This window comes from Macaca fascicularis, chromosome 2, assembly GCF_037993035.2.
Source record: "Macaca fascicularis isolate 582-1 chromosome 2, T2T-MFA8v1.1".
Taxonomy (NCBI): Eukaryota; Metazoa; Chordata; class Mammalia; order Primates; family Cercopithecidae; genus Macaca; species Macaca fascicularis.
In genome coordinates this window covers 76936641-76955811 of record NC_088376.1, presented here as the reverse complement: position 1 = coordinate 76955811, position 19171 = coordinate 76936641, and the positions used below count along the sequence as shown (strand labels likewise).

At 32.3% G+C, this 19171-nt stretch overlaps 1 protein-coding gene across 3 annotated transcripts in view; it reads left to right on the top strand.

Moving 5' to 3' along the window:
* Nucleotides 1-19171, top strand: part of BCHE (butyrylcholinesterase) — a 68353-nt gene that overhangs the window by 20146 nt on the left and 29036 nt on the right. The window contains exon 3 of one of the 3 annotated variants that reach the window (XM_065540141.2): nt 16456-18318. The exons of the other annotated variants lie outside the window; for them this stretch is intronic. Within the exon in view, the coding sequence (XP_065396213.1) occupies nt 16456-16657 (202 nt within the window). The 3' untranslated portion in view covers nt 16658-18318. Of the gene's footprint in view, nt 1-16455; nt 18319-19171 lie in introns of those variants that run through there. 3 annotated transcript variants of the gene reach the window in all.

The following is a 19171-nucleotide window of genomic DNA, read 5'->3' as shown; positions in this document are numbered from 1 at the left end:
CTGTACTCCAGCCTGGTGACAGAGCAAAACTACGCCTCAAAAGAAAAGAAAAAAAAAAAAAAATATATATATATATATGTATACACACACACACACACACATACACACACGCACACACACACACACACAAACACACACATACACGCACACATATATACATACATATATGCTTTCTCAAGCTGCTTGAAATAAAAGTCTACAATTTTGATGGAAGACTTTGTAATTGTATGTTAAAATTTTTTGTATGATTAGGTCATATATTATGGAGACTTGTTTGTTCATTCTTTCATTTATTTAGTCAACAAATATATTTGAAAGCCCACATGCATCAAGCATTATTGAGGTAATAGGGATGCAGCGGTAAACACAACATAAATAGGCAAAGATGACAAAGCAAATAAAAAACAGTGAGGCATGGAGAACAGAGAGAAAATTTTTACCCTCAAGGGCCTTACAATCTGAAGAAGGAAAAAGACAAGAAACAAATACATACTGTGTCTTATCATGGTGAGAGTTCTGAAAAGAAATGCAAAACATAGAAGCATAGAACAAGATGCAGATAGAATGTGTTATCATTTGTAAGGCGGTCATGAAAAGCTTCTGACAAAGTTGTACTAAAATAGAGGGACAGAGTAAATCATGTGAGTATCTGGGGAAAAATTTTCCCAGAAGAGAGAACAACCTCTAAGAGTCCTCTAAGACTAAAGTATTTGGGATGTTGCAGGAAAAGCAAGAAAGATAGTGCGGCTGGAGTAGGTATGTGAAGGGGAAGTGATAAGAGGTAAAGTCAGAGAAGTACAAAGAGCCAAGATATATGATTTTAAGCTTAGATGAGTTTCTGAAATCTTTCCTGAGTGAGACATTTAGTTATGAAATATTCAGGAATTCGAGTAGTATATTTTGGCTCAAACATTATAAAGAAATCTCTGACTGGTAGGTACACAAGAATGAAGTGTACAGAAGAACTAGGAAGTTATTACAGCAATCCAATAAAAAAATGATATATCTTAAATTGGGTAAAAGTGGGAAAGAATGATCAGAATCAGGTTATACGTTGAAGGAAGGTCTGACAATATTTGCTGAGATATTGGATGTGGAATATAAGAGAATAAATTGAGACAAGGATACTATACTGCAAAATTTTTGACTTAAGCCACCAGAAGAGTAGAGGTACCATTTCCTGATCTATTGACAACTATTGGAGGATGTGGTTGGGACAGTGAAATCAAAAGTGCTATTTTAGACGTTTCAAGTTTAAGGGACCTGTTTATCCAGAAATATTTAAATTAAATTCTTTAATTTAGATTTAAATTTTTATTGTGCCAAGACATCCGAAATTCAAGGGAGAAAAGGGGGCTAAAGTTATAAATTTGGTATCTAAAAGTATGAAGATTGTATTTAAAGCCATGAGACAGGTTTATTTCACTTACAGAAGTTTTAGATAAAACACATGTCTAAGTACCCCAAGGTTAGAGGGTGGGAGGAGGAAGAGGAAACTGTAGAGAGAGAATGGAGTAGCCAAATGAGTTGGAGGGCAACTAGGAGAACATGGTATCCACTCAAGACTAAGTAAAGAAACTATTTCAGCCAAGGAATATCCGTATAAAATATAGAATTAATGCAAAGAAAATTATGTGAAATCGTGTATGATTGTGGGTTTGGAAATGTGGACATATTGGTAGCAAAGATATGGTTTTTTGATGGGATGGTGGGAACTAAAACCTTAATAGAGATGCAAATGAGAATGAGAGGAGAGGAATCAGTAATTGCAATTTGAGGCAACTCTTTCAAAGAGCATCACTCAAAAGTGGATCAGGAAGTCAACTCAGGGGATGTCTGGACAAGAGAAGGTAGAGGTGTTTTTGATTGACTTTGCTTTTTCATGGGGAATATTGCAACATGATTGTGAACTGATGGGAATGGTATAGTGATTATAGTGATTAATCTGGTTTTGTGTAAGCGTCGTGTCTGTCTACTTAATTTTATTTGCTTTATTTATAGAAAACTATCCTCATTAATATAATGCAAGCCACATGGTTAGAACTTAGGTCATCAGTAATTAAGACTATGTGGAGCTCAAATAAAAGGAATCAAGAGACAGGTAGCAAAGAGAAAAATAGGCAACATCCTAGATATTCTGAACATCAAAAAAAGTATGACAAATATTTATTTGATATGTATTCCATAGAAAAGGTCATATTGAAACCTATTAACTTGTAGTGTGCCCTGAATTTTAAGAGAATTACTCATTGATTTTTTTTTTTTTGATGAAAGACAAATCAGAAACAAAAAATTTCTAAGAAGGCATAGGCAGAAGGCAAGTAACCTTACAACAGAACTGAGAGGTCACAGTCTAATTGCATGACAAGAAACAGGGGGAAAATAACTTCTCATAAGAAAGCTGGTATAAGTAGTGACAAAATATTGACCCTGAGGCCACAAAACATGTATGTGCTGCTCTCTGTGTGTCCTTGAACATTCATAGAAGTATTATGTAATGTCTAATAGAAAACTAATCTGTTAAAATATAATGAATGTTATGATAAAAATAATTGAGTCCTTAAAGAATATACTTCTCATGTAATATGTAAAGAATAACAATAATTCAGCCTATTGTGTAGGTACGATAGTGTTAAGAAAGTACCAACCAGTTAGCCTTTGGAGTCATAATTTTAAATCTATAATATTAACAATTACATCAATTAAATTTATTAGTTGCTAACATTTGCTCAGGACTTCACTTTCATGATTATAGCAATTCTCTAAAGAAGTATCATCATCCTCAACAGGTGTTAATAAGGATATTGAGGCTTACAGAGCTGAAGCTGCTCAGAATTCCACAGCTATTAGTGAAAAACAGAACTCCACATTGAACTTTGTGGTGTGATGGATGAACCCAGATCCATCTTCCCTAAACTTTGCTCCCTCTTTATTAGAATTTTTGTATACCACTAGGAAAGGAAAAGAGTAAAAATTCCATCTCCTTTGACCTTAGTTGTTTTTTTTTTTTAAATTTCTAAAATCAAAGTGTTAATACCTATCTCCTTGGCTGTTACGGAAATTTGAGAAACTATATGTAATATGCCTGACATTATTCCAGATACATACTCCAATTAATATTGCCAGATAAAATACAGAACATTCAGTTAAATATGAAAATAAGCTAAACCAGGAATACATATGTAATATATATTATTTTAAATATGTAAGTATGATACCAATACTAGCATATATTGGTATGAATATAATACTAATACTAATATGTATTATAAATATACTTATATTATAAATATAATATTTATAATTAAACATTAGTATAAATTAAAAATTAGTATAAATATAATACTAATTATAATATATATTAGTATAAATATGCCCCATAAATCTGATGGGGCATAATTACACTAAACATTATTTGTATTTTGGTTGGAATTCACATTGAACTGGGTGTTTTGCTTTGTTTTCACTAAATGAGGTAAACCTAACTGCAAGCTTATGGACTACAGAGAACAGGAAGTAGCCCGAAGGAAAAAAATTTTGACAAAAGCTGAAAAATATGTCAGAGAGAAGTTTAGAGAAGTTCAGCAAAGGGCCCAGGGGTTGGTAGGCAGAACAGAAATCAGGCCAGCAAGAACTGGAGAATGGGGACTCAAGGGACAAGCTGCATTTCTAAAATTTAGCTGAATTCCTGAAGATAGGCTCTTGGCTAGGCAGGGCTCAGCATGCACGTTTCAGGTTTCCAGTAAGGATTAGTGAGCTGAGGAAAGTAAGGATTGACATCATAAAAAAGAGCAAAAACTAAACTATTGATATTATAACTAAACTAAGTTTGCCTTCTCCTTTAACCTGAATCTCTAAAGTTATAACTATGTATTTGCATTTATTTTATTGTTTTTGGATTTTTCTTTCATTTTATCTTCTTAAAAAATGGTAACATCTAGGGAATAAATATTTCAAAGAAGACAGTCATAAAAATTTTGAATCATATTAATGAACCCTGAAATGGAGAATGAGAGGAGAATAAAATAAACCAGAAAACGTTATTTGTAAAACCTTAAACTAATTCTATTTACAGCACTACACTGCAATCTCAGATTTCATGTGCAAATTATTTATTACTAAATTTACTACTTACAATAATCTTATATACTTAGTATACGATTAACTCAGATATAATATGAGGGATACTACTTGTATTTATTAAAATGAAATCATTGTGGAAGTCAAAGAAACCTAACACTTATGAAAAATTACTAAATTTCTAGTACATACAAATCCTAATCTTGTTTTCTCCATCAAATTTGGGGTCAGATATTCTGTTAGTTACTCATACTTACAGTAGAGTATGTGTAAATTAAGGCAGTTTTTTTTTTTTTTAATTTCTACCTTAAATTATAGGTGATAGCGGAACTGGTTGTTTTTTAATCTTTCTTAATTTAATTACATTATTTATCTTCCTTTAGTACAATGCAGACCATTTATATATAAAGAAAAAATAATATTAGAGTCAGATAATTATCTACTAAATATAAAATTAAACCTTATCTTTAAAATTGTCCTTTGTTATTCTTGAAATTTCTACAGAAAATACGCTTTTAATCATACATTTATTTTTATTGTGTTTCAATATTTTTTCCTTCTTTTTTGGACTAGAAAATATTTTGAAGTAAAAGAATCTAAATCATAAGTTCAATCACAGTTGTAACACAATCTGCTTGTAATCAACATTTCAATGAGATTTCAATAGTATTGACTTTACAAAATGTTGATAAACCAGAAGTGTGAACCTACTTCAGGTATAAACACATAATCAAATATCTACAAATGGAAAAGAATAAGACGATGAACATGCAATCTTTAGTAATTTTAGAACTAGAAACTATTCATGTAACAAAGAAGAAAAATATAAAAGAGAACAAAATAGATGATTATTGTAAAACATTAAACATAATGACTTGATTATTTAACACCTATACATAATATAAAAATTAGTTCAGCAATAGAAAGATTTCAACTACATATTAAATTATCTTGTAAATTTTATTAGTAAGTAGTCTTATTTAGCAGTATGATGCAGAGAACTGTTTATTATAATTTTGCAACTTCTGCTGCTAAATCCACAGTAGTCTCTCGTTTTATGATATATTTTTCTGTTAAAAAAAGTTTTAAACAATTATCCTGACAGAAAAAAAAAAAAAGGACCCTCATGGAATGCTTCAGACCAAAAGTAATGATGATAGAGTAATTAGAAAAATGTAAAAAGTCCTATTACATTATGAAGGATATTGAACATTTCTAGTAGCTTTCAATGAGGACACAGAGAAAGAGGTATAGAAAAAAATTCTGGAAGAACTAATGCTAGTGTAAAGTGCTATGGACCACAGTCCTTTAATGACTAGACTATACTTTCATTTCTGAGGGGGCATTTAGGAAGCACCTCTCCAATACTCAGACATGATTAGAGTATATGCATATTCACTGTATTATGCTTCCTTTGAGAGAATATTGATTAAACCTTTTTCATTATGAGAAACTACCACATTAAAATACAGCCCAAATAAATAACAATTATGCCACTGGCAACTGAAAAACAAAATGGACATTTTTGTGTAAAATATTTAATTCTCTTTTTGTTTTTCTGTTGTTCTACAATAGTTAAGTTCTAAATACAAGCAAGAGAAAAATTTTCAAATGAAATAAAGATGTTATCATACAGAAAATTGGAAATGCCCATGCTAAATCCAGTTTAAGCATGGAACATTCCATTTGTTTGAAAGTACACTAAAATCATTTTATTGTGTAACATGCAAAATAAATGGTTAGATTATCATGCCAATAATAACAGATAATGTCTAAAATTATATATAGAGTATAAGTATGGATAAATACTTGATAAAGTATGTGATAAAGATTTGATAAAATACATGAGAAACTCTTGTAGTGGGACCACAAAAAAAATCAAAAGACTCATGAGATCCATTTTTTTCATTGATAGATTCATGTCTAAGAAATAGTTGGATAAGGATATTATAGTATTTTTAATACTTCCAAACTGTTCAGCTATTGATAAAATTGTGTATCTTAGAGTTGGTACTAAAATACTGAGAATGAATAAAGATCAAAAATATTTATGTATATAAACTTGTTTGTTCCTGATGTAATTCAGATGGTCCTCTGTTCTTGAAGGTCAGTATTCACAGTCTTTCATATCCAGCCTTCAGATATTTTGAGCTTGAACTAACATACACTAAAAGGAATCTCTGGAGATTGAAAGATGAGAAGAACAGAAAGGAAAAAAAGGAGGAAAAATAGTCAAAAGGCCAGATATGGTTTGAAATGGGCTTCTGTATCCAAGATTTTCTGACACCAGGGCCCATTTCTTTTCACTAGATCACCTAGCCACATTGTCACTCTAAATTTACTGTTTTTGATTATTTCTTAATCCTTACTAGGATCAGTACTTATTATTAATAATATTTCTGTTGTTAGGCTCTAACTCTATGCATTAGGAAGGTAAAACTGTGGTTATCTGTGTACACTATCATCTTGCTGATGAAATATTATATCTAAATTATTATATTGTTTTCTTTGAAATTAATAAATTAAAAATAATAATACTGAGAACAGAATTCCAAAAGTAGAATTTTCTAAGAGCAAATAACATTAATTTTTTGTCAGCTTAGATTTTTTTTGGTAGACAAAGAGAATTCAGTTATTCCTAGAGCATTACCATTGTCTGTTCATGCAAAACCTCCCTTATGTTTAAAATAATTGTATTATGTTTTCATTTATCACACATTCTTGCATTCCACACACACACACTTACACTGCTCTATTAGGCACATCTACATACAACTTGTTATCCATTCATTAATATGTGGGCAACCATGTTTTCACTTTTTTTGTCAGACTGGTTTCCTTAGGTATCAAATGGAAATTCAGATAGAAGAAGCCTTAAACCTGCACCTGCATCTTTAGAGATCATTTCTAAATTTAACCCTTCTGTCAAGAATCTAACTGCCTACAAAATGGAGAGGTCTAATCCTCAATTTTAAATTCACCTACAGTTTTACTTTTTCACTTCTGAGCAAGAGAGTTTCAATTGTTGGGTTTTTATATTCTACTAATTAAAATATAACATTACTGTTATTTTCATGACCGATTTTTTAAAATAAAGATTTCTTGCATCTTAAATATCAATTAGGTAACACAACTCTACTTTTATCATCACTGTGCAATAAATTTCAGTCACTTTAACTTATAACTCCAATAAAATGCAGAAGGAAAAGGATACTTCACTCTACTACATATTTTAGAGTTGTAATATATTAATCTTGAGCCAAATCCTCCGTTCTTCTAAAAGTTCTCCATCAGTTTTATCAGCTGGATATGTCATGGTGTGTCCTTTGATGTGAAAGCACCACACCAGTTCTTCATTTAACAGTATACTAAAGACCAAAACATTTTGAAAGAGACAGAAAGAGTAACAGCAAGCTTACCTCAAATACTGCTAAGGAAGCCAGTGTAGAAAAACTTACCATTCATTTCAAATGGAGGAACTTAATTCTCCAGGTAGCCACAAAACAGAACTAATGAGCACAATGCATCCCCACTCCCAGCAGCACTTTGACTAGTGGTGTTTGTTTGCATATTTCCTATCATGTTTGTCATGCCTTTAGTAGATGATTTGGCTGGCACAATATCCTAGCCTAGCCTCAGTGTAGAAATCTGGCAATAAAACAGCATATCCAAAGATAAAATAAGAACCAATGTTAAGTGATGAATCCATGCAAAGTACTCAGTGAATCTCTTAAAATATGCCTATCCACACACACAGGAAGGAAATGTATGTGCTGGGAATCTGCATTCTTCTGGAACACCGTATGTAATGTCTATTGAGATATTTTGAGTGGGCATAATCTTCCTAGGAGGGATAATAGGGATAACTTTCATAGACACTTTCTGTGAACTAGAATCTGCTGCTAGAATATCAGAACTTGAACAGACGAATATCCTTACCTCACACTGAATCTAACTAAAGATAACACAACTAATTCTTGTTATCAGATATTTATGTTTAAAAACTCAGTAAGCAAAAGATAGCCTATCTGAAACATACTACTTTGTCTACAAAATAAATCTCAACTCTGTAACTGATGTTAAAGAATTATGTGAATCATGTAATATGATGTCTATCATTTAGTAAGCATGACTAAGAATAGTAATTTTAATAATAACTTATACTACCAATAATCATAAATATATAAAAGTTTCCTAGGAGTGTAGAAAATTCTGACCACTGTAAAATACTAATGAAAGACTGGAAATAGGAGCATTTTCTCATAAACTATGATAACATAATTCTTAGCATGATAATACTTTTTAAAAAGTTTGACAGTTAAAGAAATTTAAGACAATGCTCTACTAGACACCCTTAAAGTGAGCTGCTGCTGTTACTGTAAGTTTAATCATTATAAAAGCAATGACACTTCTCTTAGTTGATTTGTGTACATTATCATAGTATGTATTTTTTCTTTGGGAAATACTATATCATGAAAGTATGCTACCCTTGTGTTATGAAAATGCATGGAAATTTGGGTGAATTATTAGACTAAAATATACCTAACGAACATTTGCTTTAATATACCTCTGATAAATTTGTGCAATGTATCTAAAAAGTTATACATGTAGGATTATATAGACATATACATAGTGAAAAATAACATTTTAAAGCATATTGGATATAAAAAGATTTAAAATCTACTCATTCATCCTAAATGTTTATTGCATAAAAATAAATGCATTAAAAGTATACAGTAAGTTTTATTCAGAATACCATACCAAAAAAAAAAAATACATGAACATTCAAATTTGGCAATAGTGATGTGTTCACAACAGCTGAAAACACTCATACATGATTAAAATTTAAACCATATGGAATTTGGGTTTAGCTATGGTTTTATACCTGGATTTAAATATTTTTGCTTATATTGGCTTAATGTTGTCCATCCAATCCCTCAAAAAGACCACATAAAATACAAATTAACATTTTTGCAATATAGAAACATGAGGGCCATAACAACTTTTTCTTCCATAATCTAAATACCAAATAACATTATGACATCCATTAAAAATCTTTTAATAATATTTTGATAAATACATATGGATCATTTACTTTTTAAATAAAGTAAGCATAGTCATTGGCTTTCTTCCTTTTTAAACTTAATATAATATATAAAGTCAAAAGGGATAAAAACTGTGAGTATATTACTCCATAATTGATAGTTTTCTTTTTTCTTATGTTTTACTTTCTTAACTTATCCAGAGAGAAAATTATATTTAACATTTTTCTGCAGTATATGCCCGTGTTTTGTAGATATGTATGGCTCTTTAGAAGTACATTTATAGCAATATAGATGTGATTCAAAATTAGTCTTTTTGAGTTGTAGCAGAAATAAAGTAACCATAGTATAGTCATAGCCTTTTTTTTGTTTGTTCTTTGAAAAGACAGGATCTTGCTCTGTCTCCCAGGCTGGGGTGCAGTGGTGCAATCACGGCTCTCACTGCAGCCTCAACCAACCAGGGCTCAAACAATCCTCTCAAAGTGCTGGGATAACAGGCATGAGCCACCTCACCCGGTCTATAGTCACAGCCTTTAAAATTAAATATTTATTTGTCATGTTTATAAAAGAAGACTAAATTGGTATTTAAGTAAAACACATTTTAAAGATAATCTTACAACATCATAGACTGTGTAGCATTTGTTCATAAAAGTCACTAAAGTATTACAAATTAAACATATCAACAGCTACTAAAAGGAATATATGATTTTCTCATTATTTTCATATGGTATAGGTATCTGGTATGCAAAAATTAGGTATGTATTTGACATGTTAAAATAAATCTTGAAATATGTTTTCCATCAGCATATATAAATTAATGACCAGAACCTGTCACTATTTTTCAATAGCTGGAGTTGGAACACTTAACATTATTTAAAACAAGCAACAATATACCAGGTTGTCAGTTTCTATTAAAGGAAATTCAACTGAACAAATGTTAAGCATCAAACCTTCACTATGAGTAAATAATTTTTGCATTAAAAAATCTCAACCAGGTGTAGTGGCTCGCGCCTGTAATATCAACATTATGGGAGGATCAGTTTGGCGGATCGCTTGAGGTCAGGAGTTCAACACCAGCTTGGCCATCATCGTGAGACCCCGTCTCTACTAAAAATATTGTACAAAAAAATAGCCAGGCGTGGTGGCATGTGCCTGTAGTCCCAGGTTCCCGGGAGGCTGAGGCAAGATAATCACTTGAACCTGGGAGGCAGAGGTTGCAGTGATGCGCCAAGATCATGCCACTGCACTCCAGCCTGGGTGACAGAATGAGACTCTGTCTCAAAAATAAAAAATAATAAATAAATAAATAAATAAATCTCATAATATTTCTTTATCTTTATCTCAGTCATTATTAAGTAAATATCTGAGTGTACTATGCTGCTGATAGTAACTGGTTGTTGAAAACAACTATGTTTTAGGTATATTATAGTATTATTGTATTCCAAACAGGGAGAACTTTAACTATAGTTCCTAAGGAAATTTACTAGACAAATAAGGTTCCAGGAAATATGACTTGATTTTTAAAATGGCCCTTATCATGAGAGATCACAGAAAAAATAAAAATCATATTATGTCAGAAAGGTAGACAAACATTATAATTCAATTATAATTTACCTCAATCTGCAAGGTTTTTGTACTGAACTTATAAAAAATACCAGTATGAAAAATTTAAATGAATTAACGTGAAGAACTCAGTGAAACATTTTCTTCAGTTTTGAAATCTTTTAGCTTTAAAATTAAAAAGGAAATGAAAATTAGATACAATTTACATTTCCTTTTCCACTCCACCAACGCCCAAAAAGGTAATAATTTCTTAAGGAAAATATGATAGATCATAGTTGTTTTAAAGTTAGAGATTTTGATTGTATTTATTTAACATATCCTCCTAAAGACATGGCGTCATGATTTATAATTATTTCTGTAAGATTATAGTGTTCTGGTCATGCTGTTTTCTTCCTTTAACAACTGAGTTTTGCATAGTCAATCAACACTGTCGTAAAGAGAACCAAATATAGCCATTAAACAATTAGAATAATACTTCATTTATGATTTGGCTATTATTTAGGCAGATTTTAAAAACTATATAATGATTATTATAAAGATGTGTTTACACCATTATTTGTGTATCTGGTTCTAATACCTTTTGGTTTTATCCAACATTATGAATGTAAATGATGATCATAAAATATGTGATATTTTATATTAAATTTTACCTCACATCTGTATGATTTACTATAATTATTTCACAAATACTTATTGAGCACCAATTGTGAGCCAGGCACTGGGCTAAGTGCTATGGAGTCAGTATGAGTATATCGTAGAATAAAATGCAGGCCTACCATCACAGAGGTTACCACTTACTGCTGGCAGATCACAGCAAATAAGCAATTTACCAAACCACGTAATGAGAACTATACTATGGTTAACTACAGGTTTAGGAAATAAACATAGGGGAACCCCAGTCCAGTCCTAGAAGCTTACAGAAACCTTTCACAAAAAAATAAAAAGTTTTGGGGGAAGGTGAAACAGTACAGGCAAAGACCGAGAGGTGATAGAGAAAGAGAAAGTAAAAGGTCAGGTGTGAGGAGACATGATCTGGGGAGTTATGAAGAAACCAGATTGTACATTTGTAAACCAAGCTTGTTTCAGATCACATGCCAAGAGCACCATGCGAAAATTCTTCTTTAATGTGAGGGGAGAATGCTATCAGATTTGAATTTTAGAAAAATCATTCTGTGTGCAGAAGAGAGAATGGCATAGAAGAGAGTTAGAAAGCTGACAGGGAGAACGAGAAGAGACACATTGTCACATTCCGGGGCAGCAATACAAATTGTGTAGACTGGGGAGTAACTTTGGGAATGAAAAGACAAACCAGAGGATGGATTTCAGATGTTCAGGGAATATTACCTATGAGCTCTGGTAATCAGGTAGATATGAAGAGTGTGTGAGAAGAAAGGAAAATCAATGAATGTGATTCAGTTTTCTTACTTAGCAATACCCAGGGCTATTTCATGAGTTAAGAACGTGTGTAGGACTGAAAATTAAAGTAAGACGAAGTGTTTTAAAAATTAGAAAAAGAATTGTGGCATTTTTAAATGCAAAGAAAGTAAGTTTAACCAAAATAAAAGTGAAAGATTGGTAAAGATTAAAAATATGATCGTTATGCTTAATGATTTAGGTTATTGCTGTCATCCATTTGTGCTGTATCTCAGATCTTACCAAATCATATGAAGAGACATGTCTTTCCATCTGCCTATGTGCATATGAGTGTGCAAATACCATGTTAAATAATTAAAATATGTAACAAAACCTTGTAAGCCACTAAGAAACATGTTTGAAAGTCCTTTGGAAATAGGTTTTTGTAACCTGTTAGTAACCTTTAGTAACCTATACTGAAATCTACATTAGTCAAACTAATACATTTTCTAAGCTTCTAAAGCCCTCAACTCTTCTTTTGGGATTTGCAATCTGGCAGCAAAACTAACTGCAGTTTCAATTTATGAACACTTATTTTACCTTTTGGCTTTAACTGATGCGTGACTGATCGTGAAGTTTCTATTTCATCTTCACCCCTCTCAAGTGATGGCTTTTTTATTCCACTACTCATGTACATACAGCCATATATACGTATATATGCCTACTAAGAGCTCGTCATTGTTTTCAAAACATTATTCCTCCTTCCTCCACAGAATAAACTCTCTTGAAATAGATTCTACTAGATTATATCAGAGTATACGATTTACATTTTATTCTTGCTGCATTCATCTGCTTAAAGCCTGCTGAATCTTACTCATCCATTGGAGATGTTTTAGCATCTAGCTCACTTTCCTTCTATCTGCTAAAAATCTTGTAAACATTTTTAATTATTTCAGTGTTTATACAAATAAACTATGCAATGCTTTGACCTTTTTATCTAATCTTTCTCACCTGCAAGAATCACAAACTTGTTTATGTTTAAATATGTGATTGCTATCAAACAGCTTAATTAATGTGTCTGGATATAAACGTGTATGCACACTATGTTAATAAATTCAAGACCTTAAACTCAAGAGATTCTTTAATGTTGCCTGGCATTAATGTCTCTAGCCAATTTATTCCCTCAGCGCTCCTAAAGGATATTTATACCTGTTCTGTCTTCCCAAAACTCAAAAATTTCTTCTCTACTCGCACAGCTACAAACTTGCTTTTTATGCAGTCACACACAAGAAAACAAAATCCAAAATTAATCAGATCACAAAATCGATTAACCTATCAAAAACCACGGCCAAGTCCTCTCTAACTCCCTCCAGTTGCAATGTCAATTATGCCCTTGTCTCCCATCTAGACTTGCCGGTGGGATTCTCTAGAGCCCATTCACGCATGACTATGCAAGAATTTAGTTCTAAAAGTATTTTTCTTCTTTTTTTAAAAATCATTTTTGCCCTCCATTTAATTATTCATGTAGTTTTACTGCTGGGAAAAAAAAAATGCGTAATCTGAAAAAGACCTCATACTGTTTAATAACTACTTTCCCATTTTCATATTCTTCTTGACAGCAAAACTCACTAATAATTTACCTCTACCAATTGCCCACTTTTATCCTCTCATTCTTTATTTAAACGATTTCACTATCCCAGTTACCTGATTCCAACTATTCTCATATTGGTCTGTATTTCCATGTTGCCAAGTCACTTAATTATTTCTGAATCATCTTAACCTATCATCAGTATTTGATGTGCTTGTAATCTCTCTTCTCCTTGAAGCATCTGTTTCAGTGGAGTCATGGAAACCCAGGAATCATCAGAGTTTTTTTTTTTCTAACCTTTCTAGTCTTACCATTTTAGTCTCCTTTGAGATTTCTTCTCATGTCAAAATACTGTAGTGTACTGCAGCTCAGTCCTTGGACAACTCTTTCCTGTGCATGTTTATTCCATGGGTGATGTCAGTCAGTTTTACTGCTTTAGCTAACTTCTACATACTGATGACTTCTAGTTATATCTGCAGCCCAGGTCTCTTCCTAAACCCCTGTGCCTTATGTACCTATCTACCTAAGTATTTAATATGCATTTCAAACTTTATATATTCTTAATTTACTTTTAATATTCTCCTCATATACTTCCCCACTTCAGTTAAAAAAACAATTTCATTCTTTCTCTTGCTTATGCCAAAAAATTCAAGATCAATATTGATCATCATTCTCCATAGCCAGTTAATTAGTAAATTCTGTCAACTTGACCTTTAGAAAAATAACCAAGTCAGAATTCTCTTTAAGAGTTTACATTGTTTATAATTATTATGCCCATTACATATTTAGTAATTTAGAATAGTCAGAAATATAGTCTGGGTATTGGATGATATTAAGAGATTATTGTTAAATAAATTGATTAAGTGTGAGAGTGTTGTTTTGGCTCAGTAAGAATATGACCTTTTTTTTAGACGTGCATACTAAATTTCTTAGCTGTACAATATCATAGTATCTGTACTACAGAATTAAACAAGTGAATAGAATGAGTTAGAAACTCATTGCAACTTCCTACACACTTAGATTTTTCCTTAGCATGTATTTACTTAACTGATTGATCTTGCTCATCTCTCTCTCTTTCACCAAAATGTAAGCTCTAAAAAGATGGGACTTTTCATTTATTTTGTTTGCAACTATATTCCCAGTACCTACGACATTATTAGGCACACAATAGGTAGTCAATGAATACTTTTTTAATATATGAGTAATTATTTATTAGATGGATTATTCCCACCTTCCCAATCTCTAAATCTTCCCAGAGCTAAGTTCTTAGATCTCTTTTCTTCTCTTTTCCTGAACTCTTCCTTAAAACTATATATATATTTATATTATAAATATATATATTTATATTATATATAAAAATATATATTTTATATTATATATAAAATATATATATATATTATCTATTGGCTGGGCGTGGTGGCTCACGCCTGTCATCCCAGCACTTTGGGAGGCTGAGGCGGGTGGATCATGAGGTCAGGAGATCCACACCATCCTGGCTAACACGGTGAAATTCCGTCTCTACTAAAAATACAAAAAAAGTAGCCAGGCGTGGTGGCGGGCGCCTGTAGTCCCAGCTACTCAGGAGGCTGAGGCAGGAGAATGGCGTGAACCTGGGAGGCGGAGCTTGCAGTGAGCCGAGATCCTGCCACTGCACTCCAGCCTGGCCGACAGAGCGAGACTCCGTCTCAAAAAACAAAACAAAACAAAAACAGACAAACAAACAAAATCATTTGTTTCTAAATCATTTGTTTCTATGATATTAAACATCATGTAAATGCTCATGAATTTATATCTCTGTAAATGTCTCTTTCATTAACAAGTTACAAAAAAAAAAACAATATTGCTATTTTTAAAATTTTTCCCCATTCCACATCAGCAAATTCCTGTCATCTTGACCTTCAAAATGGATCTGAAAGTAACTTAGGTCTCGTTATCTTCAGAACTAAAAGCCTAATCTGAGCCACCAAGGGATCTTTTCTGGTTTACTACAATAGCCAGTCTCCTTGGTCCCACCCTTTTCTCTTCATAGTTTATTCTCCTCCCTATGTTGGAGCGATCCTTTCAAAATATAAGCCAGATCTTAGCACTGCCTGATTAATAATTCTTCAGTGATTTTTGTATTTTATCTTGAATAAAATCTAAATTTCTTATCATTATCTAAATGGGCCCATATGACAAATTCTTTGACAATCTCTGATAAGATAATCTCTCTGCTCACTATACTCCAACCAACTTGGTCTCCTTCATATCACTTATTGCAAATTAATGGATAAATATGCTCTGATAATTTGAATAGCTTCATGCAAATTCAACCAGCTTTTAGTAGCAGACTCCAGTTGCAAAGCTGGTGATTCCAAACCATGCAGCATACAGTTCTCACCTCAGAGTGTAATGTGCTACTGGAAACAAGTTGGGGACATTAATGAAATTACAGAACATAAAATGTATGGGCTGGGGACAGTGAAGGTTAATATAGCGTGGTTCTGCAACATTGAAGTGGGTAATAGCTAAACATAGGTGTATATGCAGTGTGTGTAATATTATGACTAGACCTCAGGAAGATATTGTGGATGAAAGAATGTGGAGACACAGATGTGAATCACCACGTGTAAGTATAATTAGAAACAAAAACGGATATATTTGTCAAAATAGTGTATAGAGAAAAGAAATTTGGGGCGAGGTTATGTCTTGGGAACTCAGAATCTGAATCGTAGTTTGATTTTTTACTTTTTACAACATTTAAGTATTAAGGTCTTACTTGTTTCTGGAATACTAGGTCAACATAACAGCAATTTCTTTCTTTCTTTCTTTCTTTTTTTTTTTCTTCAGACCCAGTCTTGCTTTGTCGCCCAGGGGATGGAGTGCAATGGTGCTACCTCAGCTCGCTGCAACCCCGCCTCCCGGGTTCAAGCAATTCTCCCACTTCAGCCTCTCAAGTACTTGGGATTATAGGCACCCACTCCCACACCTGACTAATTTTTGTATTTTTGGTAGAGACAGGGTTTCTCCATGTTGGCCAGGCTGGCCTTGAACTCCTGACCTCAGGTGATCTGCCCCCCTCGGCCTCCCAAAATGGTGGGATTGCAGGTGTGAGTCACCACACCAGGCCAAAATAACAGTAAGTTTAAAGGTGAAAAGGGGACATATATATCTTTAATACAATCTCTGGTTGGTAAATTTAAAAGTCCTGAAAATCAGTCTGGTACCATCTGCTACATGGATGTGTCTACTAATTACCAAAATTTCTCCTCATTCTAATTTTTCTTCCCATTGAGAATCATTGATTTATAGTGTTAAAAGAAAATGCTTTAGGAAAACTAAATTTAACAGAGGTTACTTGAGCAAATAATGATTCATGAATTGGTCAGCACTCAAAAACAGAAGAAGGTTCAGAGACCTATTCCCAACAGCTTATGACTGGCTAAAATGGTAGTAGCAAAACAGGTACAGCCTAAAAATAAATAAGTACTTTAACTAAAAACTATTTTGTGGCTAAAACTCTTATCATTATATAAACAATATAAAAAATAGTGTGACTTACTGGTAAATGCATGTCTGAAAGAATGCACTTCCTAAAAAAGAATTGGAATGATGATTCTTAAAATTATAAACATTTTTTAAAATGTAATACTATTTACTTTAATCACTTTTAATTAAATTTCTAAAAATATGTTTTATTAGTTTCAAAAAAATATTAAAACAATTCAGGTTAGATGTTAAAAAACCGAAACACACCTTTAAGTATGAATTTCTTGGGCTTTTTCACTTTCAAAGAAAACACCTTGACTTAAATTGAATTTCCAACATAATATGATGCATCAAAAAGAGCATGGCATTAGAGGAAAACAGCTTGATTTTGAAGGTGTGCTTGCCACATAGTTGCCAAGCTAATTGTTCCCTCTATGTCTCTGTTTCTCTAATAAAACCTACCTCACATGGTTATTGTGTAAACTTGCCCAGTGAGTAATATGTATATATGTATTTTGTTGTATGTGCAAATAGATCTGAGTATACCTACGGATGAGTCTGTAAGCAACAGCTAGATTGGTAATAGGATGGTATTGTAGCTGTCTTCATTAAAGTCCCTTCCTCTGCTTCATTATCTTCTTCTTCCTTTGATAGTTTCCATTTATTAAATGTTTCATTAAGATCCAAGCAGGGTTCTAAGTATTCCAGATAGATTTTGCATGTAGTTTTTATAACCACTCTGTGTAAAATGCATTAATATCCCTATTTTACAAATAAAGCAACTGATGATTGGAAATTTAGGTCACACAACTAACATTTTTTTAAGTATTTTAATTTTTGTGGGTTACTTTTTCCACCTGTGTGTCTTGATTGTAAAATATTATTTTAAATTGTGGTACCTAAAATAATACCTTAGGAATCCTAAAATCAGAAAAACAAGAGTTAAACATAAGATGAATATACTGTTGGCAGGGATACTTCTCATCTTTCTTATAAAGTTACCATGCTCGGTGTAGTAAGTAAACATTATCCGAAAAGACATTTTCTAATTTCTAATTTCAAAATCTTTCTATTTATTTATTTTTATAACATATATTACATGTTTTGTTCCATATTTCATAATTATGTATTTATACAAAATGCAAAAAACAAATCTTATCATTACAATATTTCTGTAGCTGTAATTATAAAGCGGTATAAAATTTAATAAAACAAGATGCTTCCAATTCTTCAGCATTCCCTCAGATACATTTTTGAATGAAAGTCATGAGATTGTTTCCAAGGTACACTGCCCTTAAATCATAAGTTATTAAATAATAGTTTTCAGTATAAAATAATTACCCTTGCCATTTTCATTATGGCACATCTGCCTTGGACATAAGAAACGAAATCCTGTGACTGACTTAGTTGCAATTAGCAAGTCATTCAGAAATCACATTCATCACTGTCATTTCAGAAGAGTCTAGAAGGAATTGCTTGTGCTATATTTAGCACGCATGAGAGCTGCAAAGTCCAGTCTGTTCATCTTTTTCACGTTTCTATTTGTTTGGAAAAGCTAGAAAGCTGTAGCCAAAAAGGGCAGGAAGGAAGGTTGTTTTTCAATACCCTTCTTCAGTTCAGCTGAGAACTCCTTTCTATGACTGAATAGTCAGTTCCAAATTACCACATTTAAAAAAAAATTTGGTTATCATGCTTGTATTTTCTTCATAGATAATATTACTACCTTAATTCATATCTATTAATCAATTTATTATTTATCTCCAGTCATTAAACTGATGGATCTCAGCAATCAGTGACTTATAGGTTCTGTTTACTGTTATATCCATTGCCCACATTCCTGGCACATGTCAGGCAACAAAATTCAATTATTGAATAACAAACAGCTTCCTGAAAAAAAGTCAGTTCAGTTTTTTTATTGTGGATTTTTAAAAAATCAACAGAATACTGGCCCTCATAGGTTATTTCTCCAGAAAAGAGTAATCTAATTTTTTTCACAATAAAGAAGTTATCTTAAGTCTTGAGGTCTATATACATGGAGAGAGAGTAGCAATAGTGAATACATCTGGTGTCAAGTACA